This window comes from Bubalus bubalis, chromosome 9 (genome assembly GCF_019923935.1).
Source record: "Bubalus bubalis isolate 160015118507 breed Murrah chromosome 9, NDDB_SH_1, whole genome shotgun sequence".
NCBI lineage: Eukaryota > Metazoa > Chordata > Mammalia > Artiodactyla > Bovidae > Bubalus > Bubalus bubalis.
In genome coordinates, this window is record NC_059165.1 from 105751700 (window position 1) to 105767570 (window position 15871).

The 15871-nt window shown below is 54.9% G+C and overlaps 1 protein-coding gene across 2 annotated transcripts; it reads left to right on the forward strand.

Moving 5' to 3' along the window:
* The first annotated feature begins 1361 nt into the window (after positions 1-1361).
* On the forward strand, positions 1362-7842 carry TMEM59L (transmembrane protein 59 like). 2 transcript variants are annotated; one of them, XM_006058021.4, is made up of 8 exons: positions 1362-1619; positions 2559-2718; positions 2802-2905; positions 4330-4482; positions 5043-5145; positions 6638-6755; positions 6856-6973; positions 7217-7842. In XM_006058021.4, the coding sequence occupies exons 1-8, from the start codon at positions 1455-1457 to the stop codon at positions 7343-7345; spliced, it is 1050 nt and encodes a 349-aa protein (XP_006058083.1). In that variant the 5' UTR covers positions 1362-1454; the 3' UTR covers positions 7346-7842. The 2 variants fall into 2 exon arrangements, with proteins under 2 accessions (XP_006058083.1, XP_006058085.1); XM_006058023.4 differs by lacking the exon at positions 4330-4482.
* Positions 7843-15871: the final 8029 nt, after the last annotated feature.

Below are 15871 nucleotides of genomic sequence, written 5' to 3' on the forward strand. Positions count from 1 at the left end.
CTCTGGAATTGACATGTGTGGGCTTGAATCCTGGCTCTGCGGAGGGGTCCTGGGGACTAAGTTTCCCACCTGTGAAACGGGGGACAGTATTGGTCAGAACCGTTGGCTGTTCCCCAAGGCGCAGGCCTGGCGCGCGGTGGGCTAAACGCGGGGTTCCCTGGCTCTCGCACAAACCGCAGGCTGGAGGCCCCCGCCGCAGGGTCGCGGCGGCCTAGCCCGGGAGGGGCGGGGCGGGGGAGGGGCCGCCCGGGGATCCAGATGTTCAGGGTCCGCCAGGCACAGCCGCGCCTGATTAAGCCACGTGGGGGCTGGCTGAGGCCGAGGAGATGAAAGCGCGGCGGCCGGCCGGGGGAGGGAGGGTGCGCTAGCCCCCCCACCCCGGCCCCTCCTCCTCGGCCGGAATCTGCAGCGCCCTCTGACCCCCCGACCCCGGGTGTCTGCCGCCGAGTCTGCTGGGGCGGAGAGTGGACGGAGGATGCGCGGGCGGCAGGCACCTGCGCGCCGGGCACACCAGCGAGGGCGAGGGTGCCGCTTTTGCAGGTTCTCGAACGTAGACGGGCGTTCTCACCCCCATGCCCGGCGAAGAGCAAGTTAGGTCAAGATTCACGGGGCTACCCTTTCTCATCTTGAAGTGCGGCAGTCATGAAAGCCAGAAGTATTCCTGTTTGTCCCATGTTTTCCCACAGGAATTAGAAATTTTAGCAGGACCCCATCGCCCCGTCTGTGCCCCCTCCTACTCAGCCCCAGGTCGAAGGGCTCCCAGTCTGGGAGAGCAGGGGCCAGACCCCCCAGGTCTGCGGATCAGGGCTGGGCCAGAGAGAGGCGAGGCTAGGGGAACCCTGGAGGGACTTGGAGAGCTTCCTACAGAAGCCAAACTGCGCATAAATTACCGGCTCTCTGATTTGGGTATCAAAAGAGATGAAGCTTCAGAAAGCCTTCTCTAACTCAGTTCTGCGACCCTCATGACCCTCCATCCCCACACTCTGGCTGGATTCCAGCCAGCCCCACCGCCCTCCTATTTCCTTTTCCAACAAGCTCGTCCGGACCTCGCTGTTCCCTCGGCGGCCTCCTCGAGTCGCCAGCTCGAAATAACGCCTGCTCTGGGAGGCCTTCCCTGATCCCCAGGCGAGTAGATCTCTCCTCCACTCTATCACCCTATTTGTTTCCTTTTGGCCCCTAGCGATGACTGAGATCCCCTCGTCTGTGGATACTAGTGAGGTGTCATGGGATCCCGACGTGGGACAGACGGCAGGGGCCACGATCCACCTGCCTCGCCCTGCGGGTATCCCAACGGTGCCGCAGCGCCGCGCCCCTGCCAGTTCTCCGCATCCCCCACCCCCGCTTCCCAGGCTGCCTCGCTCGGGTGACGTCAGCGACCCGGTCCCCGCCGCCGCCGCATCCTCCGCGCCCGCCAGGAGCCGGCGTCCCCCGCGCTCCTTGCGCTCGGCCTGGCCATGGATTCGGTCGCGCTGATGCCGCTCCTGCTGCTGCTGCTGCTGCAGCCTCCGCCCGCCACCCCCGCGCCGCCTGTCCGCGACCCCTTCGCCCTGCAGCTTGGGGACACGCAGAACTGCCAGCTGCGGTGCCGAGACCGCTACCCTAAACCTCAGCTTGCTCAGGTGAAGCGCGCGCAGCGCCAGCAGAAGGACCTGAGAGCTCTCCAGTGGGGGATGGGTTGAGGATGCAGCTCCTTCCGTTAGGAGCGGGAGGCCAGGGTTCCTCGGAGGGGGAAGGGGTCAAGAAGGGGGTTCTTCAATGATGGTGGGCCCCTCTGGTGGGGGAAGGGCTGGCGTTCCTTCGACGGGGGCGAGCGCAGAGATCAGGGGTCCCTCCGATGAAGGTGGGGATGTTTCTGTCGCAGGAGAGGGGCCGTGGGGTCCTTTTGACACGGGTGGGGGGGGGTGGTTAGTGATGCCAGTCCTTCCGATAAATTCGGGGTTCCGGGAGTCCCTCCAAGCCGGAGGCGGGAGGGGACTGAGGCTCTATTGCTACCCAGCGGGTTCTGGCTCCCCTCTGCTGGGCCAGGGCCTTGGGGGCGCCCAACCCCCGCCTCCCTCAGGCCCGACAGTCCCCTTTTCCCCCTCTACTCAAGCATCTTCCACGTCCTCTTCCCTACCCACCTTAGAGCTACCAGGTCCCACCCCGATCCTGACCACCCCTCCCCCAGTCAGATCCCAATTTTCCCAGGCCTGAAGGATGACGGAACCTCCTCTGAGTCCCCCTTCTTTCTTCAGGCCCAAGAACCCCTCCTCTTTGAAGGGTTTTTTTTTTTTTTTTTTTTTTTTTTGGGTGAGGGGAGGATCATTGCCCTTCATCTTCTCCAGTTTTTCAACCATTACCCAAACCCAGCAGCACCCATTGTTTACTCCCCTCAAGCCCCCCGCCTCTCCTCCTTGGAGCTAACAGCCCCCACTAGTATTCTTAGCCTCCTCATCAGCCTCACCCCAAACCCCCTAGAAGATTTTGGGGGATCAAGTCTTCTACCTCCCCAAGGCCTTCCTGCGCCGCTGGCCGCCTCCTGCCCCTCCCCCTGCCTGAGCCCGCAGCTTCGCTTCCAGGAGGAGCTGGGGGAGGACCCCATTCAATCCAGGAGAGCGAAGGCGTATGACAGGGCCGTCCTGACCAGCGCTTGCGAGCGAGGCTGCCGCCTCTTCTCCATATGCCGATTCGTGGCCAGGAGCTCCAAGCCCAATGCCACCCAGGCTGAGTGTGAAGCAGGTGAGTGCTGGCTGGGTGGGCCAGGGTGGGGAGAGGTGGTCTGGGACGGACTGTCCCCCAATTACCCCCTCCTGCCCCTGCAGCCTGTGTGGAGGCCTATGTGAAGGAGACAGAGCAGCAAGCTTGCAGCGAGGGCTGCTGGAGTCAGAACCCAGAGCCGGAGCCTGAGCCCGAGCTGGAGCAGAAGGTGGGCGCCCTCCCACCTGCGGCCCCAGGCCCGTCCCGCCTCTCCTCTACCCCCCTCCCCAAATCTGCACTCATATCCAGTCTCTCCCAGGCTCTCCATGCCATTCCGGGCCTCCTGGGTGTCCTGGATTAAGCCATATGACATCTCAAGACTCAATTGTCATCTCTGTGACATGGGAAGTCCTCCCCCGCCCCCCGCCGCCTCTCCCACCCACACTGCCACCATTTACATTATTTAGCAAGCTTTTGTCCTGCTCCAGGCCTAACCTCAGCCTGTCCCAAATTTCTTGTGCCACCCGAGGCACCTGAGACAGTGTCATCCCCATTTCATGCCCACGGAGCAACTGGCCAAGGTCACCCAGGGCTGTGGAGAGGTGGCATTTAAAGCCAGTGCCACCAGGGCTTATGACCACTCCTCACCTCCCTCATCTTCAGAGCTGACTTCTGAGCACCTACATGTTAGCTCCTGGTCTAAGCTCTGTCCTTGTGATGAACAGGTGGTCAGAACGGAAGTGTAGGGAGGAGGAGCCTCCCAAGCACACATAGCTCTTCCTTCCCCACCCCAGGGAGAAATAATAACTGTACACTTATCATACCCCGTGAGTCTAGACAGTGCTGCACCAGGGGAAACTGAGGCACAGGACATCCTTCATCCCAGTCAGAAACCCTTGGGCTGGGATTCCAGAGAAAGCTCTCTCCTCTCATCGCTCATTTTCCTGCACCCTTCCCAGGCTTTCCCTGTTCATGAAAGCCCTGTGCACCATCATTTCTTCCCATTCCATGTTCTCTCCTGATGCTGTTAAAACAAGAACAATGATGATGGTAACATTTTTAATCATAGCAGCTACTATATATTAGGCACTTGTGCTTTTTTTGTCTGTGTGACCCCATGGACTATACAGTCCATGGAATTATCCAAGCCAGAATACTGGAGTGGGTAGCCTTTCCCTTCTCCAGGGGATCTTCCCAACCCAGGGATCAAACCCAGGTCTCCTGTATTGCAGGCAGATTCTTTACCAGCTGAGACACAAGGGAAGCCCAGGAATACTGGAGTGGGTAGCCTATCCCTTCTCCAGCAGATCTTCCCGACTCAGAAATTGAACCAGGGTCTCCTGCATTGCAGGCGGATTCCTTACCAACTGAGCTATCAGGGAAGCCCTTGTGCTATTGTTTAATTGAAATTTCATAGCAGATCCCTGAGGGAAGAGTATCATTTCCCATTGTAGGACTCAGAGAGGGCAATCCACTTTCCCAAGGGCACACAGTCAGTCAGACAAAGCAGTGCTGAGATCTCTGTTCATAGTATGTAGCCCTGTTGCCTCAAACAGCTTAGTGAATTTTGATCACAGTGAATTTTCCCAGCTCCCCTCCCACTTAACACCCTACGTTGGTGACATTTCTGTGCCTTGGGCCTCCCCTTGGCAGAGAAAGGTCCTGGAAGCTCCGAGTGGGGCCCTCTCGCTCCTGGACTTGTTTTCCACCCTCTGCAATGACCTTGTCAACTCGGCCCAGGGCTTCGTCTCCTCCACCTGGACATACTACCTGCAGACTGACAATGGGAAGGTGGTGGTGTTCCAGGTGAGGGCTCTGGCAGGGGCCACACCAGAGAAGTGGCTGGGTGGTCAGGGTAAGGAGGTGGGATGAATTGGCTCTTGGCTCATGGGATGTGCAGTCTACAGGTCAGTGAGCTTCAAGCACAGCTGGATCCAGGGGTTCAGTGTCTCTCTCCACCCCTGGGTTCTGTTGTCCTCTTCAGCAGCTTCATTCTCAAACATGTCCCTGCTCACAGCAAGGTGGATGCCACGGCTCTAGGTTACAACCTCTCAGGTTTTAACTAAGTTGTTTGGCCCTGGTTGAGTCATGTGATGCCAGTCCCTGTGATTTTATTAGCTAGTCCTGAATCACATCCCTATCTTAGGTGTTGGAGGATGGGGTCAAGACAAATCAGGGTCCCACAATAGCAGGGAACAGTATCCCTGATATCACAGCCTGCAGCTGTGTCTTCTCTGTCCCCAGTGAACTAGGTACCAGCCCGGCATGGGATACCGTAACCTACATGGGGCGCAGAGAGGTGCCTGCTAGGGTCAAGGTGGTGCCTTTCTAAAGGGCTTCTCTGTGCTGTCTTGTTCCTGGCCCAGACCCAGCCTGTGGTAGAGAGCCTGGGGCATGAGGGAGCCCGTCTGCAGAGAGTGGAGGTGACCTGGCGGGGATCCCACCCTGAGGCTTTGGAGGTGCATGTTGGTAAGGTTCAAACCTAGACGAGTGTTCCTTCCAAAGGTGGCTCCCCTGTCACAAGGGGTTCTCCTGGCAAATGAACCCTTGAGGATTGGTATTTCCATTTCTCAGTTCCTGGGGTTCCTTGATACATCTCCCTGGGTTCCATGGTCCATCTCCCTGAGTTCTATGGTCCCTCTCCCAGGGTTCCATTGTCCACTTCCCTTAGTTTCATGGACCATCTCCCTGAGTTCTATAGTCCCTCTCCCAGAGTTCTATGGTCCTTCTCCCAGGGTTTCATGGTCCCTTTCCCAGGGTTCCATGGTCCCTCTCCCTGAGTTCCATGGTCCCTCTCCCAGAATTCCATGGTCCCTCTCCCAGGGTTCCATGGTCCCTCTCCCAGGGTTCCATGGTCCCTCTCCCAAGGTTCCATGGTCCCTCTCCCAGGGTTCCATGGTCCCTTTCCCAAGGTTCCATGGTCCCTCTCCCTGAGTTCCATGATCCATCTCCCAGGGTTCCATGGTCCATCTCCCTGAGTTCCATGGTCCATCTCCCAGGGTTCCATGGTCCCTTTCCCAAGGTTCCATGGTCCCTCTTCCTGAGTTCCATGATCCATCTCCCAGGGTTCCATGGTCCATCTCCCTGAGTTCCATGGTCCATCTCCCTGAGTTCCATGGTCCCTCTCCCAGGGTTCCATGGTCCCTTTCCCAAGGTTCCATGGTCCCTCTCCCTGAGTTCCATGATCCATCTCCCAGGGTTCCATGGTCCATCTCCCTGAGTTCCATGATCCATCTCCCTGGGTTCCATGGTCCATCTCCCTGGGTTCCATGGTCCATCTCCCAGGGTTCCATGGTCCATCTCCCAGGGTTCCATGGGCCATCTCCCAGGGTTCCATGGTCCATCTCCCTGAGTTCCATGATCCATCTCCCAGGGTTCCATGATCCATCTCCCAGGGTTCCATGGTCCATCTCCCTGAGTTCCATGATCCATCTCCCAGGGTTCCATGGTCCATCTCCCTGAGTTCCATGGTCCATCTCCCTGAGTTCCATGGTCCATCTCCCTGAGTTCCATGATCCATCTCCCAGGGTTCCATGATCCATCTCCCTGGGTTCCATGGTCCATCTCCCTGAGTTCCATGATCCATCTCCCAGGGTTCCATGATCCATCTCCCAGGGTTCCATGGTCCATCTCCCAGGGTTCCATGGTCCATCTCCCAGGGTTCCATGGTCCATCTCCCAGGGTTCCATGGCCCATCTCCCAGGGTTCCATGGTCCATCTCCCTGAGTACCATGGCCCATCTCCCAGGGTTCTGTGGTCTTCCTCCCTGAGTTCCATGATCCATCTCCCTGAGTTCTATGGTCCATCTCCCTGGGTTCCATGGTCCATCTTTCAGGGTTCTGATTTATCCCAAGACCCCATGGCCCATTGCCTCAGGTCCTGGCCCCCTGTTCACTCTCCATGGCTGCTGTTACCTCTTGGCTAAGACCTGGAGGCTACTGAAAGTGACTTGTTCTCTCAGACCCTGTAGGCCCCTTGGACAAGGTAAGGAAGGCCAAGATTCGAGTCAAGACCAGCAGCAAGGCAAAGGTGGAGTCCGATGAGCTGCAGGACAATGACTTCCTCAGCTGCATGTCCCGGTGGGTGGCAGAACCCTGGGGATGGTGGCGGGGTGGGGCCTGAGGGAGGAGGCTGTCTGGTCCCACCGGGGCCCCTGAACATGCCTGCTGGGCGGGGCAGGCGCTCGGGGCTTCCTCGCTGGATCCTGGCCTGCTGCCTCTTCCTGTCCGTGCTGGTGATGCTGTGGCTGAGCTGCTCCACCCTGGTGACCGCGCCTGGCCAGCACCTTAAGTTCCAGGTGGGCAGGGCCCATGGGCAAAGAGGAGAAGAAAACTGTTCCCTCATCTGGATGGGGCCACCCCCTTTCCCATGGAGACAGGGACCCCTGACTTGCTATGTGACATTAGGCAAGTTTCTTCACTCTCATGAAATGAGAGGAACGACTCCCACCCTTAGTAAGGGCAACCTGAGATTTGGGGTGGGAAGGAGCCTTGCCAGGGTGGGGACTCATGGCCCTCTCTCTCTCTTCTTTCCCCTACAGCCCCTGACTCTGGAGCAGCACAAGGGTTATATGGTGGAGCCAGAGTGGTCCCTGTACCCTCCCCCATCGCACGCCTATGCAGACAGCCCCCCACCCTACAAGCTGAAACTGGACCTGACCAAGCTGTAGGCCTCCACTGCCAAGTTCAGGGGCCCTGGGGGTCTCACTTGCCCTGTGCCTACTGTCCAGGTCAAGGTGGGACCATCCTTGGGCTCCTCCCTCCCCCAAATTCTTCTCTCTCCAGCCCCGCCCTTCACCTCCTGGATCCTGGGGGTGCTGTGCCCCTGCTGGGGGGCAGGATCTGACCTTGGTTCCTCCCTGTCCCCCTTCCCCAGAGCGTGTGTTATTTTGTCTTCTATTCCGTAGCTTCTTGAGTATTTGAACCCCAGTTCTGTGCTGCCTTCCTCCTTCTTCCTCTCTCCCTTCTCTGGGGGGCTGAGGCCACAGGGGAGCCACTTTGTGCTAAGGCTACCCCTTTTCTCCCCACCCCACCTCTGGAGACAGTGCCCCATGAGAAGAGGTCCCCCCAAGAGAGGAGGCAGTGGGTAGCTCCATGCTGGGAGGGCGAATGAGGCTGGTGTTGCAACATGGGGGTCAGAAGGAATAAACCATGTATATAAAAACCATCTTGGACTGAGCTTACTGCTATTGGTCTTTCTGTCTGCCTCCTGGGGGGAGACTTGAGTGTGGCCATGACCCCTGCCCACCAGGCCCTTCCTGAGATGTGGGACCCCAGGAACTCCCCATGGCTTGAGTGGTGCGAACCAGCTGCCACCTGAAAGCAACCAGCACACATCATACTCCTAGCTAGGGGACTCTGGCAAAGTGGCTCCTGCCACCTGCCTGGCCCGGGGGGGTCAGTGCCCTTTCCCGGGCCTCCGTATTGCTCCTGTGAAATGGACAGGGCACATCTCAAGGAGGACATTTGTTAATTTTGTCACCAGCTGGCTTCCATCCCCCTTTCTTTTGGGGATGGAGCTCTGTACCATTGGAGGCAGTCTTAGGGCCCTGTCCACAGGTTCTCCCCACTTTCCTACCCAGGGGGTCCAGCTTTGGTGAGTTGGCATTCTTTCCCTGCACTCTGCATTCAAGAGGAGTCCTTGCCTGGGAAATCCTGTGGACAGAGGAACCTGGCGGGCTATAGTCCATGGGCTCACAAAGAGTTGGATACAACTTCGTGACAACATAAGTGCAACAGTGAAGACCCAGCATAGCCATAAATAAATAATCAAAATAAGAGGAGTCTTGTAGGACAGGAGCAACCACCGTGATGAGGCGGTAGCCGTGATCCTCCATCCTTCCTGTCGATTCTGCAGACTCCCCAAGAGCCTCTCAATAAATCTTTTGGTTGAGTAGACTAGAGTTGTTTCTGTTGCTGGCAACCAGAGAGTTTTGTTTGGTGGAGGCCACATCTCCTGGAAAGAGTTTGGGATGATGGACATGGTGGTCAGTGGGGCAGACGTTTCCAAGGGCTAATGGAGGCCTGTGGGTGGTGGGTGGGTGGTTGGGGGGAGGTGAATTAGGCTGAGTGAGGCTAGTGCCCTTCCACTTTTCATCCTGCCCTGTGTCCCAAGAAGCTGATTCACTTGGACCCTCAACCTTCTGCTAGAGTCGGCCAGAGGGGGCCACCAGCAGGATGTAGAAGGAAAGAGAGGTGAGAACTCCCCAGGGTCCGGAGGGGCGGGGAGTGTTCTCTCCCCATTTCTCTCTCTGTATCCCCCAACCCAAGATGACATCTGCACCAACTGGACCGTCAGCCTAGGCATGTTAAAAGCTCCTGACTGTTGCCCCTCCTGTGTGCTGCACCACCCCATGTCAGTTACCTGCCCCTGCCGCACTTTGCAAATATCACCTTTATTACCGCTCTCCTGCACTGTCCATTCTGCCTGACTCCTGCTTGTTGCCTGGACCCTGCCTGATATCATGAACATCGGGATTCAATCAAAAGGCAATCTAGGCCCTTGAGTAACATTCTGAGCCCAGCATGGGATTTCAGGGAAGCCCCTAGGAGTGTCACCAGGAAATACAACCTGGGCAGAAATGAGAAGTGATAGCAAGCCAGTGCCGCCCTGTAGAACATTCTGTGATGATGGAAGTGTTCTGTCTGTGCCGTCTCCAGCCACACGATGTTGCAGAGCTCTCGCAATATGGCTAATGCGACTCGATTGTGTTCATTTTCTTTAGTTTGCGTTGATGTACATTTAAGGTTTTTCCTCTATTTTTTTTCCTTTGTGGCAGTGAAAAATATGCATCATGTAAAATATGCCATTTTAGCCAGGTTTGTTTTTTTTTTTTTTTTTGCTAGGCAGTATGTGGGATCTTAGTTCCCCGACCAGGGATCGAACCCGCACTCCCTGCAGTGGAAGCGTGGAGTCTTAACCACTGGACTGCCCGGGAAGTCCCTTAGCCAGCTTTTTGTTTTGTTTTTTTTTGGCTGTGCTGGGTCTTTGTTGCTGCTCGTGGGCTTTCTTTAGTTGCGGCAAGCTGGGGGCTACTGTGTGGTTGTGGTACGAGGGCTTCTCTGTGGTGGCTTCTCTTGTCGTAGAGCATGAGCTCGCAATGTGTGAGCTTCAGTAATTGTGGCACGTGGGCTCAGCAGTTGCAGCTCACGGGCTCCAGAGTGCAGCCTCATTTTAAGCTGTGGTGGTGGAGAAGACTCCTGAGAGTCCCTTGGACAGCAAGGAGATCAAACCAGTCAATCCTAAAGGAAATCAGTCCTGAATATTTACTGGAAGGACTGATGCTGAAGCTTAAGTTCTTTATGGCCATGTGATGCAAAGAGCTGGGCTCATTAGAAAAGACCCTGCTGCTGGGAAACATTAAGGGCAGGAGGAGAAGGGGACGACAGAGGATGAGATGGTTGGATGACATCACCAACTCAATGGACATGAGTTTGAGCAAGGTCTGGGAGATGGTGAGGGAAGGGGACCCTGGTATGCTGCAGTTCATGGGGCTGCAAAGAGTTGGACATGACTGAGCTAGTGAACAGCAGCAACGGTATCGTGGAGCTATCACCGTCATCTATTTAAATGGTTGTTGTAATCCCTTAGCCCAGATTAAAGGGGAACTTGGCTGCCCTTGCGCTTGTAGATCCGCCCTGCCCCTGGCCTCCCCATCTCAGTGAGTCTAGATGCTTGAGTGGCACCTTGACTCCTCTCTGTCCTCACTCCATGTTGCTGCTTCAGCAGTGATTTTCCTCTTGGCTTCCAGCCCACATGCTTCTCTTTGCTTTCCTTGGCAATAGCCAAGGTCCAACCTCCCTCATCTCTTGCCCAACAAACGTGCCCATCTCTTCTTGGGGCTCCCTGCTTCCCTTCCGGCCACCCTCTAGCTCCAGGCAACAGCTGGAGAGCCATTGGTATAAAGTATATCTAATCCTAGACATCATCTGCTTCTGGGTTCTAGAGGAGCCCAAATATCCACATGATCCAACAGGTACCCCATGACTTGGCCCAGTTAGCATCTCCAACCACTTCTATGAAGCTGTGTCCCTTGCTCGTTATGCTCCAGCCACACAGGCTCTTTCTGGATTCCTTGAACTTACCTTGTTCCTTCCAACCCCAGGGTCTTTGCACTTGCATTTCCCTCTGGCAGGAACACCCCTGAAGCCCTACTCTAACCAAGTTCTCAGCACAAAAGACTCCTCCTCAACCAATCACATCCTCGCCACCCAAGTTTGGGCCAGCATCCCCTGTTACACCAATGCTCAACTCCTTGTTCGTCTTCCCTGTGCTGACCACATTTATAGTTGATTAATAATTATTTGTTTCAATGTCAGCCTCCTTTAACATAATTTTATGAGCTCCATGAACTCAGCTCCCTAGGGTTTCACGTGCAAACTGGCATGGAGCAGGTAATCAGTAATTATTCTTGATTGGGTATCTTCCTGCTTCCTTCTCAGACCCCAGAAGCAGCAGCATCCAGTCAAATCCATTCCCTATGTGGGCTCTGACCTTGTCCCTCTCTTACAAGCTCCTGTTGCCCTTGGATACCACCTAATTTCCTCTGCCTTCCTTATAAGGGTTTTTAAAATCCACCATGCTGGCAGCCACCACCTCCAATATTCCTCCAACCTTTCATTCTGAAGACAGAAGGGGCATCAATGTTCTAGCCTGCAGACCTTTGCTATAGCTGCTCCTTCTGCTCAGAATTCAGGAGACCCTGGTTTGATTTCTGGGTCAGGAATATCCACTGGAGAAGGAATAGGCTACCCACTTCAGTATTCTTTTGCTTCCCTGTGGCTCAGCTGGTGGAGAATCTGCCTGCAATGCAGAAGACCTGAGTTCGATCCCTGGGTTGGAAAGATCCCCTGGAAAAAAGAATGGCTACTCACTCCAGTATTCTGGCCTGGATAATTCCACGGACTGTATAGTCCATGAGGTCACAAAGAGTTGGACACGACTGAGCAACTTTCACTTTTACTTTCTGCTCAGGGCTTCCCTGGTGGCTCAGACAGTAAAGAATCTGCCTGCAAAGCAGATCTGGATTCGATCCCTGGGTCGGGAAAATCCCCTGAAGAAGAGAATGGCTACACACTCTAGTGTTCTTACCTAGAGAATTCCATGAACAGAGGAGCCTGGTGGGCTATAGTCCATGGGGTCACAGAGTCAGACTCGATGAGCAACTAAGACTTTCCACTCAGATACCGTCATAGGCTTGGTAGGAATCAGCTTGGCACCTGGCACAGTCATCTCTTCTTTCCTAACGGAACTGATTTGGTTTGGCCTCACCTATGTGGTTTAGGTGGAGAAGGCAATGGCACCCCACTCCAGTACTCTTGCCTAGAAAATCCCATGGACGGAGGAGCCTGGTAGGCTTCAGTCCATGGGGTCGCTGAGAGTCCGACACGACTGAGCGACTTCACTTTGACTTTTCACTTTCATGCATTGGAGGAGGAAATGGCAACCCACTCCAGTGTTCTTGCCTGGAGAATCCCATGGACAGAGGAGCCTGGTGGGCTGCCATCTATGGGGTCGCACAGAGTCAGACATGACTGAAGCGACTTAGCAGCAGCAGCAGCATGTGGTTTAGGGGAAGTTGAGCAGCATGACTCCGCCTCCTCAGGTATTGATGGGATATATTGGGAGAGAGACATGCCCTGTTAACTGGGATTGTTGAGCCTGGGAGAATGAGACATCTGTCTGAAGCAAGAGGCATGGAGAAAGACAGTGTCTTCATGCCACTGATGGAAGTCCTGAAACAATAAAGTCATCCTTACTCCTTGGAAGGAAAGTTATGACCAACCTAGATAGCATATTGAAAAGCAGAGATATTACTTTGCCAACAAAGGTCCGTCTAGTCAAGGCTTTGGTTTTTCCTGTGGTCATGTATGGATGTGAGAGTTGGACTGTGAAGAAAGCTGAGCGCTGCAGAATTGATGCTTTTGAACTGTGATGTTGGAGAAGACTCTTGAGAGTCCCTTGGACTGCAAGGAGATCCAACCAGTCCATCCTAAAGGAGACCAGTCCTGGGTGTTCACTGGAAGGACTGATATTGAAGCTGAAACTCCAATACTTTGGCCACCTGATGCAAAGAGTTGACTCATTGGAAAAGACCCTGATGCTGGGAGGGATTGGGGGCAGGAGGAGAAGGGGACGACAGAGGATGAGATGGCTGGATGGCATCACCGACTCGATGGACGTGAGTTTGGGTGAACTCCAGGAGTTGGTGATGGATAGGGAGGCCTGGCATGCTGCAATTCATGGGGTCGCAAAGAGTTGGGCATGACTGAGTGACTGAACTGAACTGAACTGTCCTTGATTTTTGGCTTAATCCCATTTGTGTGGGGCTCCTTGGAACTGAAAATTGTGACTGATTCCTCTCTTTGTCCTCCCTCAAGACAGAGTTTTGCAAGGACAGAGTTTTGTTTGTATACTGCTATAAAGCATCTGCCTACAATGCGGGAGACCTGGGTTCAATCCCTGGGTCGGGAAGATCTCCTGCAGAAGGAAATGGCAACCCACTCCAGTATTCTTGCCTGGAAAATCCCATGGATGGAGGAACCTGGTGGGCTACTGGTAGTCCATGGGGTCGCAAAGAGTTGGACATGACTGAGCAACTTTACTCACTAACTCATGTGTCTAGCGCATTGGTTATTTTTTTCTTTTTTCTGCTGTGCTGCTTGGCTTGTGGAACCTTAGGTCCCTGACCTAAGATTGAGCCCAGACTCCTGGCAGGGAGAGCATGGAGTCCTAACCACTGGACCACCAAGGAATTTCCTAATGCATTAATTCTTGAAACCCCTGTGAGCATCCCAGGGTTGGACCCAGAGTAGATGCCTCATAGGTATGGAATGAATAATGTCAGATGGTGCCGGTAGAAACCGAGTCCTGCGGATGTGTGGAGGTGGGAGAGGAGTCCTTTCCAAGCAGGTGGTGAGTGATGGCTTCCTGGAAGAGATGGCAGCTGACTTGGGCTTTGAAGAATGGAATGGATAGAATCCAGGGACAACAAAGGGTGTCCCGGGTGCATAGGTGTGTGTGTTCATTCAGAGAAAAGTAATACCTAGTCACATTACCTGTCTCTCTCAGGGTTTCACTGGGGAAGGGGCCCTGAGTGCCAAGTGAAGACTCTTCTGGAGTCTGAGGAGAGAAGGGGCCCTTCACCTCCATCTGAGGCTCCTTCCCAGGGAGCTGACCTGAGGATAACTCCTGACTCGCTGCAGTTCTTTGAACCTCAGGTTCCTTGTCTGCCCTCCCCAGCTCCACAAGGCATCTGGGAAGCCGCCCTCTCTGCGCCTCCCTCTGCCTTCCTCTCACATCCCAGTGCAGACCTGGTGGAGGGTGGGTGGGTGACTGGTGTCATGGCAACAAGCAGGAGCGCCCATGTGTCCGTAGTGAGGGTTGCCATGGCAACCGGCAGTCCTGGTTCCCTGGCGACAGGCCTGAGTTCTGGGCTTAGGGGTGGGAGGGGAGGGAGGGAGGTGTCCCTGGAGACACTTTGCAAGTACTCGGAAGGAAGGATGGGGATTCATGTCTTTCCTGTGAAGAGGGAGGCTCAGGCCAGACCCCAGCTGAGGATTGCTGGGGTCCCTGCTCCGAGCCAGGCTGTGAGCCCAACAGGGAAGCTGAAGCCTCTGGGGTCCTGTGTCACAGGAGGCTGCCCACCACCCCCTTCACGCCTAGTCCCATCAGGCTCTAGGCGGCTCCTGGAATGCTCCCTTCTCAGTGCCCCCACACAGTCTGTTCCCTCTGGCTGGAAGGCTCTGCTCTCTTCCCAGCTGAGTCTTCACACTGAGTGTCCCTCCTTGGCCTCCTAGCTCAGCCTAGCCCTGCTAAATCACTATACCCTAAGCCTCTATCATGTTGACAATTAAGTTATTGCTTTTTTGCTTGTGTGATGATTGGTTTAATAAATGTTCCCTCTGCCAGATGCGACACTGTAGCAGTCTCGGTCACAGCTGTGTCCCACACCCTGAGGAGGCTGCCCTCAATACATCTTTGTCAACACGCTCCCTCCTAGCTACACATCAGTACAGCCAATGTGGTCTCCTCGCCATCCCTGGGGCTCTTTCCTGCACCCAGTTGGTCCATACCCATGACTTCCACCAGAAATGTCCTGGAACATTCCGGGCCCTTCCACAATGTTCTGGAATGTCCCAGAACACCCCTCCCTGCTTCTCTCCCCCTGCTTTTATTAAAGCTGGAACGTTGCTTCCTCAAAGAGACTCTCCTCTGCCCCCGGATTAAAACAGTTTCCCCCCTGGGTCACTCTCAGCCCATGGCCTTCGTGGCAATTAAAATCATCTCGGCCCTTTATTGGTTCGTATGTCTCAGGTTTGTCCTTCCCATAACGATATATACATTCCAGAATACTCTGGAACATGAAGGGTAGGGATCATGTCTGGTGTGCTTACAGTTGAAACCCTAGCCCCTCGTGCATAGCCCATGCATAAGTTCTTGCTTTTTAAAAACATTAAAGTTAATTAACGAACCATTGGCTGTGCTAGGTCTTCGTTACTGTGCAGGCTTTTCTCCAGCTGTGGCAAGCATGGGCTGCTCTCTGGTTGCAGCGTGCGGGTTTCTTGTTGCGGTGGCATCCCTTGTTGTGCAGCAGGGGCTTTAGGGCACACGGGCTCCCGGAGTTGCAGCACATGTGCTCAATAGTTGCGGCTCCCGGGCTTGAGAGTACAGGCTCAAGAATCGTGGCACACGGGCTTAGCTGCTCCGAGGCAGCGGGATCTTCTCGGATCAGAGATGGCACCTGCGGCTCCTGCACTGGCGGGCAGATTCTTTACCACTGCACCACCAGGGAAGTCCAATAAGCGCTTGTGGGTTGGACGGTGGAAAGGGGTGAAGAGACCAGGAGGTGGTGATGCGCTCTAGGGTAGGCAGCTCTGACACCATCCTGCTGGAAACTTGGGTGAGTTCCTTACCTCTCTGAGCCCCAGGGTCTTGCTTTTCAATCCAAGTGTAATTTATAAGCAAAGCACACTGGTTTCACTGTTGTGATCCAAATACAGAGTACTCCTAGTCCCCAGGGGCTCTCTGTGCCCCTTCCAGTCACCTCCCGGGGTAGTCCCACGTCTGACCTCTATCCCCTAGGCTCCATCTGACTTGTTTTTTGTTGTTGTTTTAACCATGCTGTGTGGCTTGTGGATCAGTTCCCCCACCAGCAATCGAACCTGTGACACAGCAGTGAAAGCTTGGAATCCTA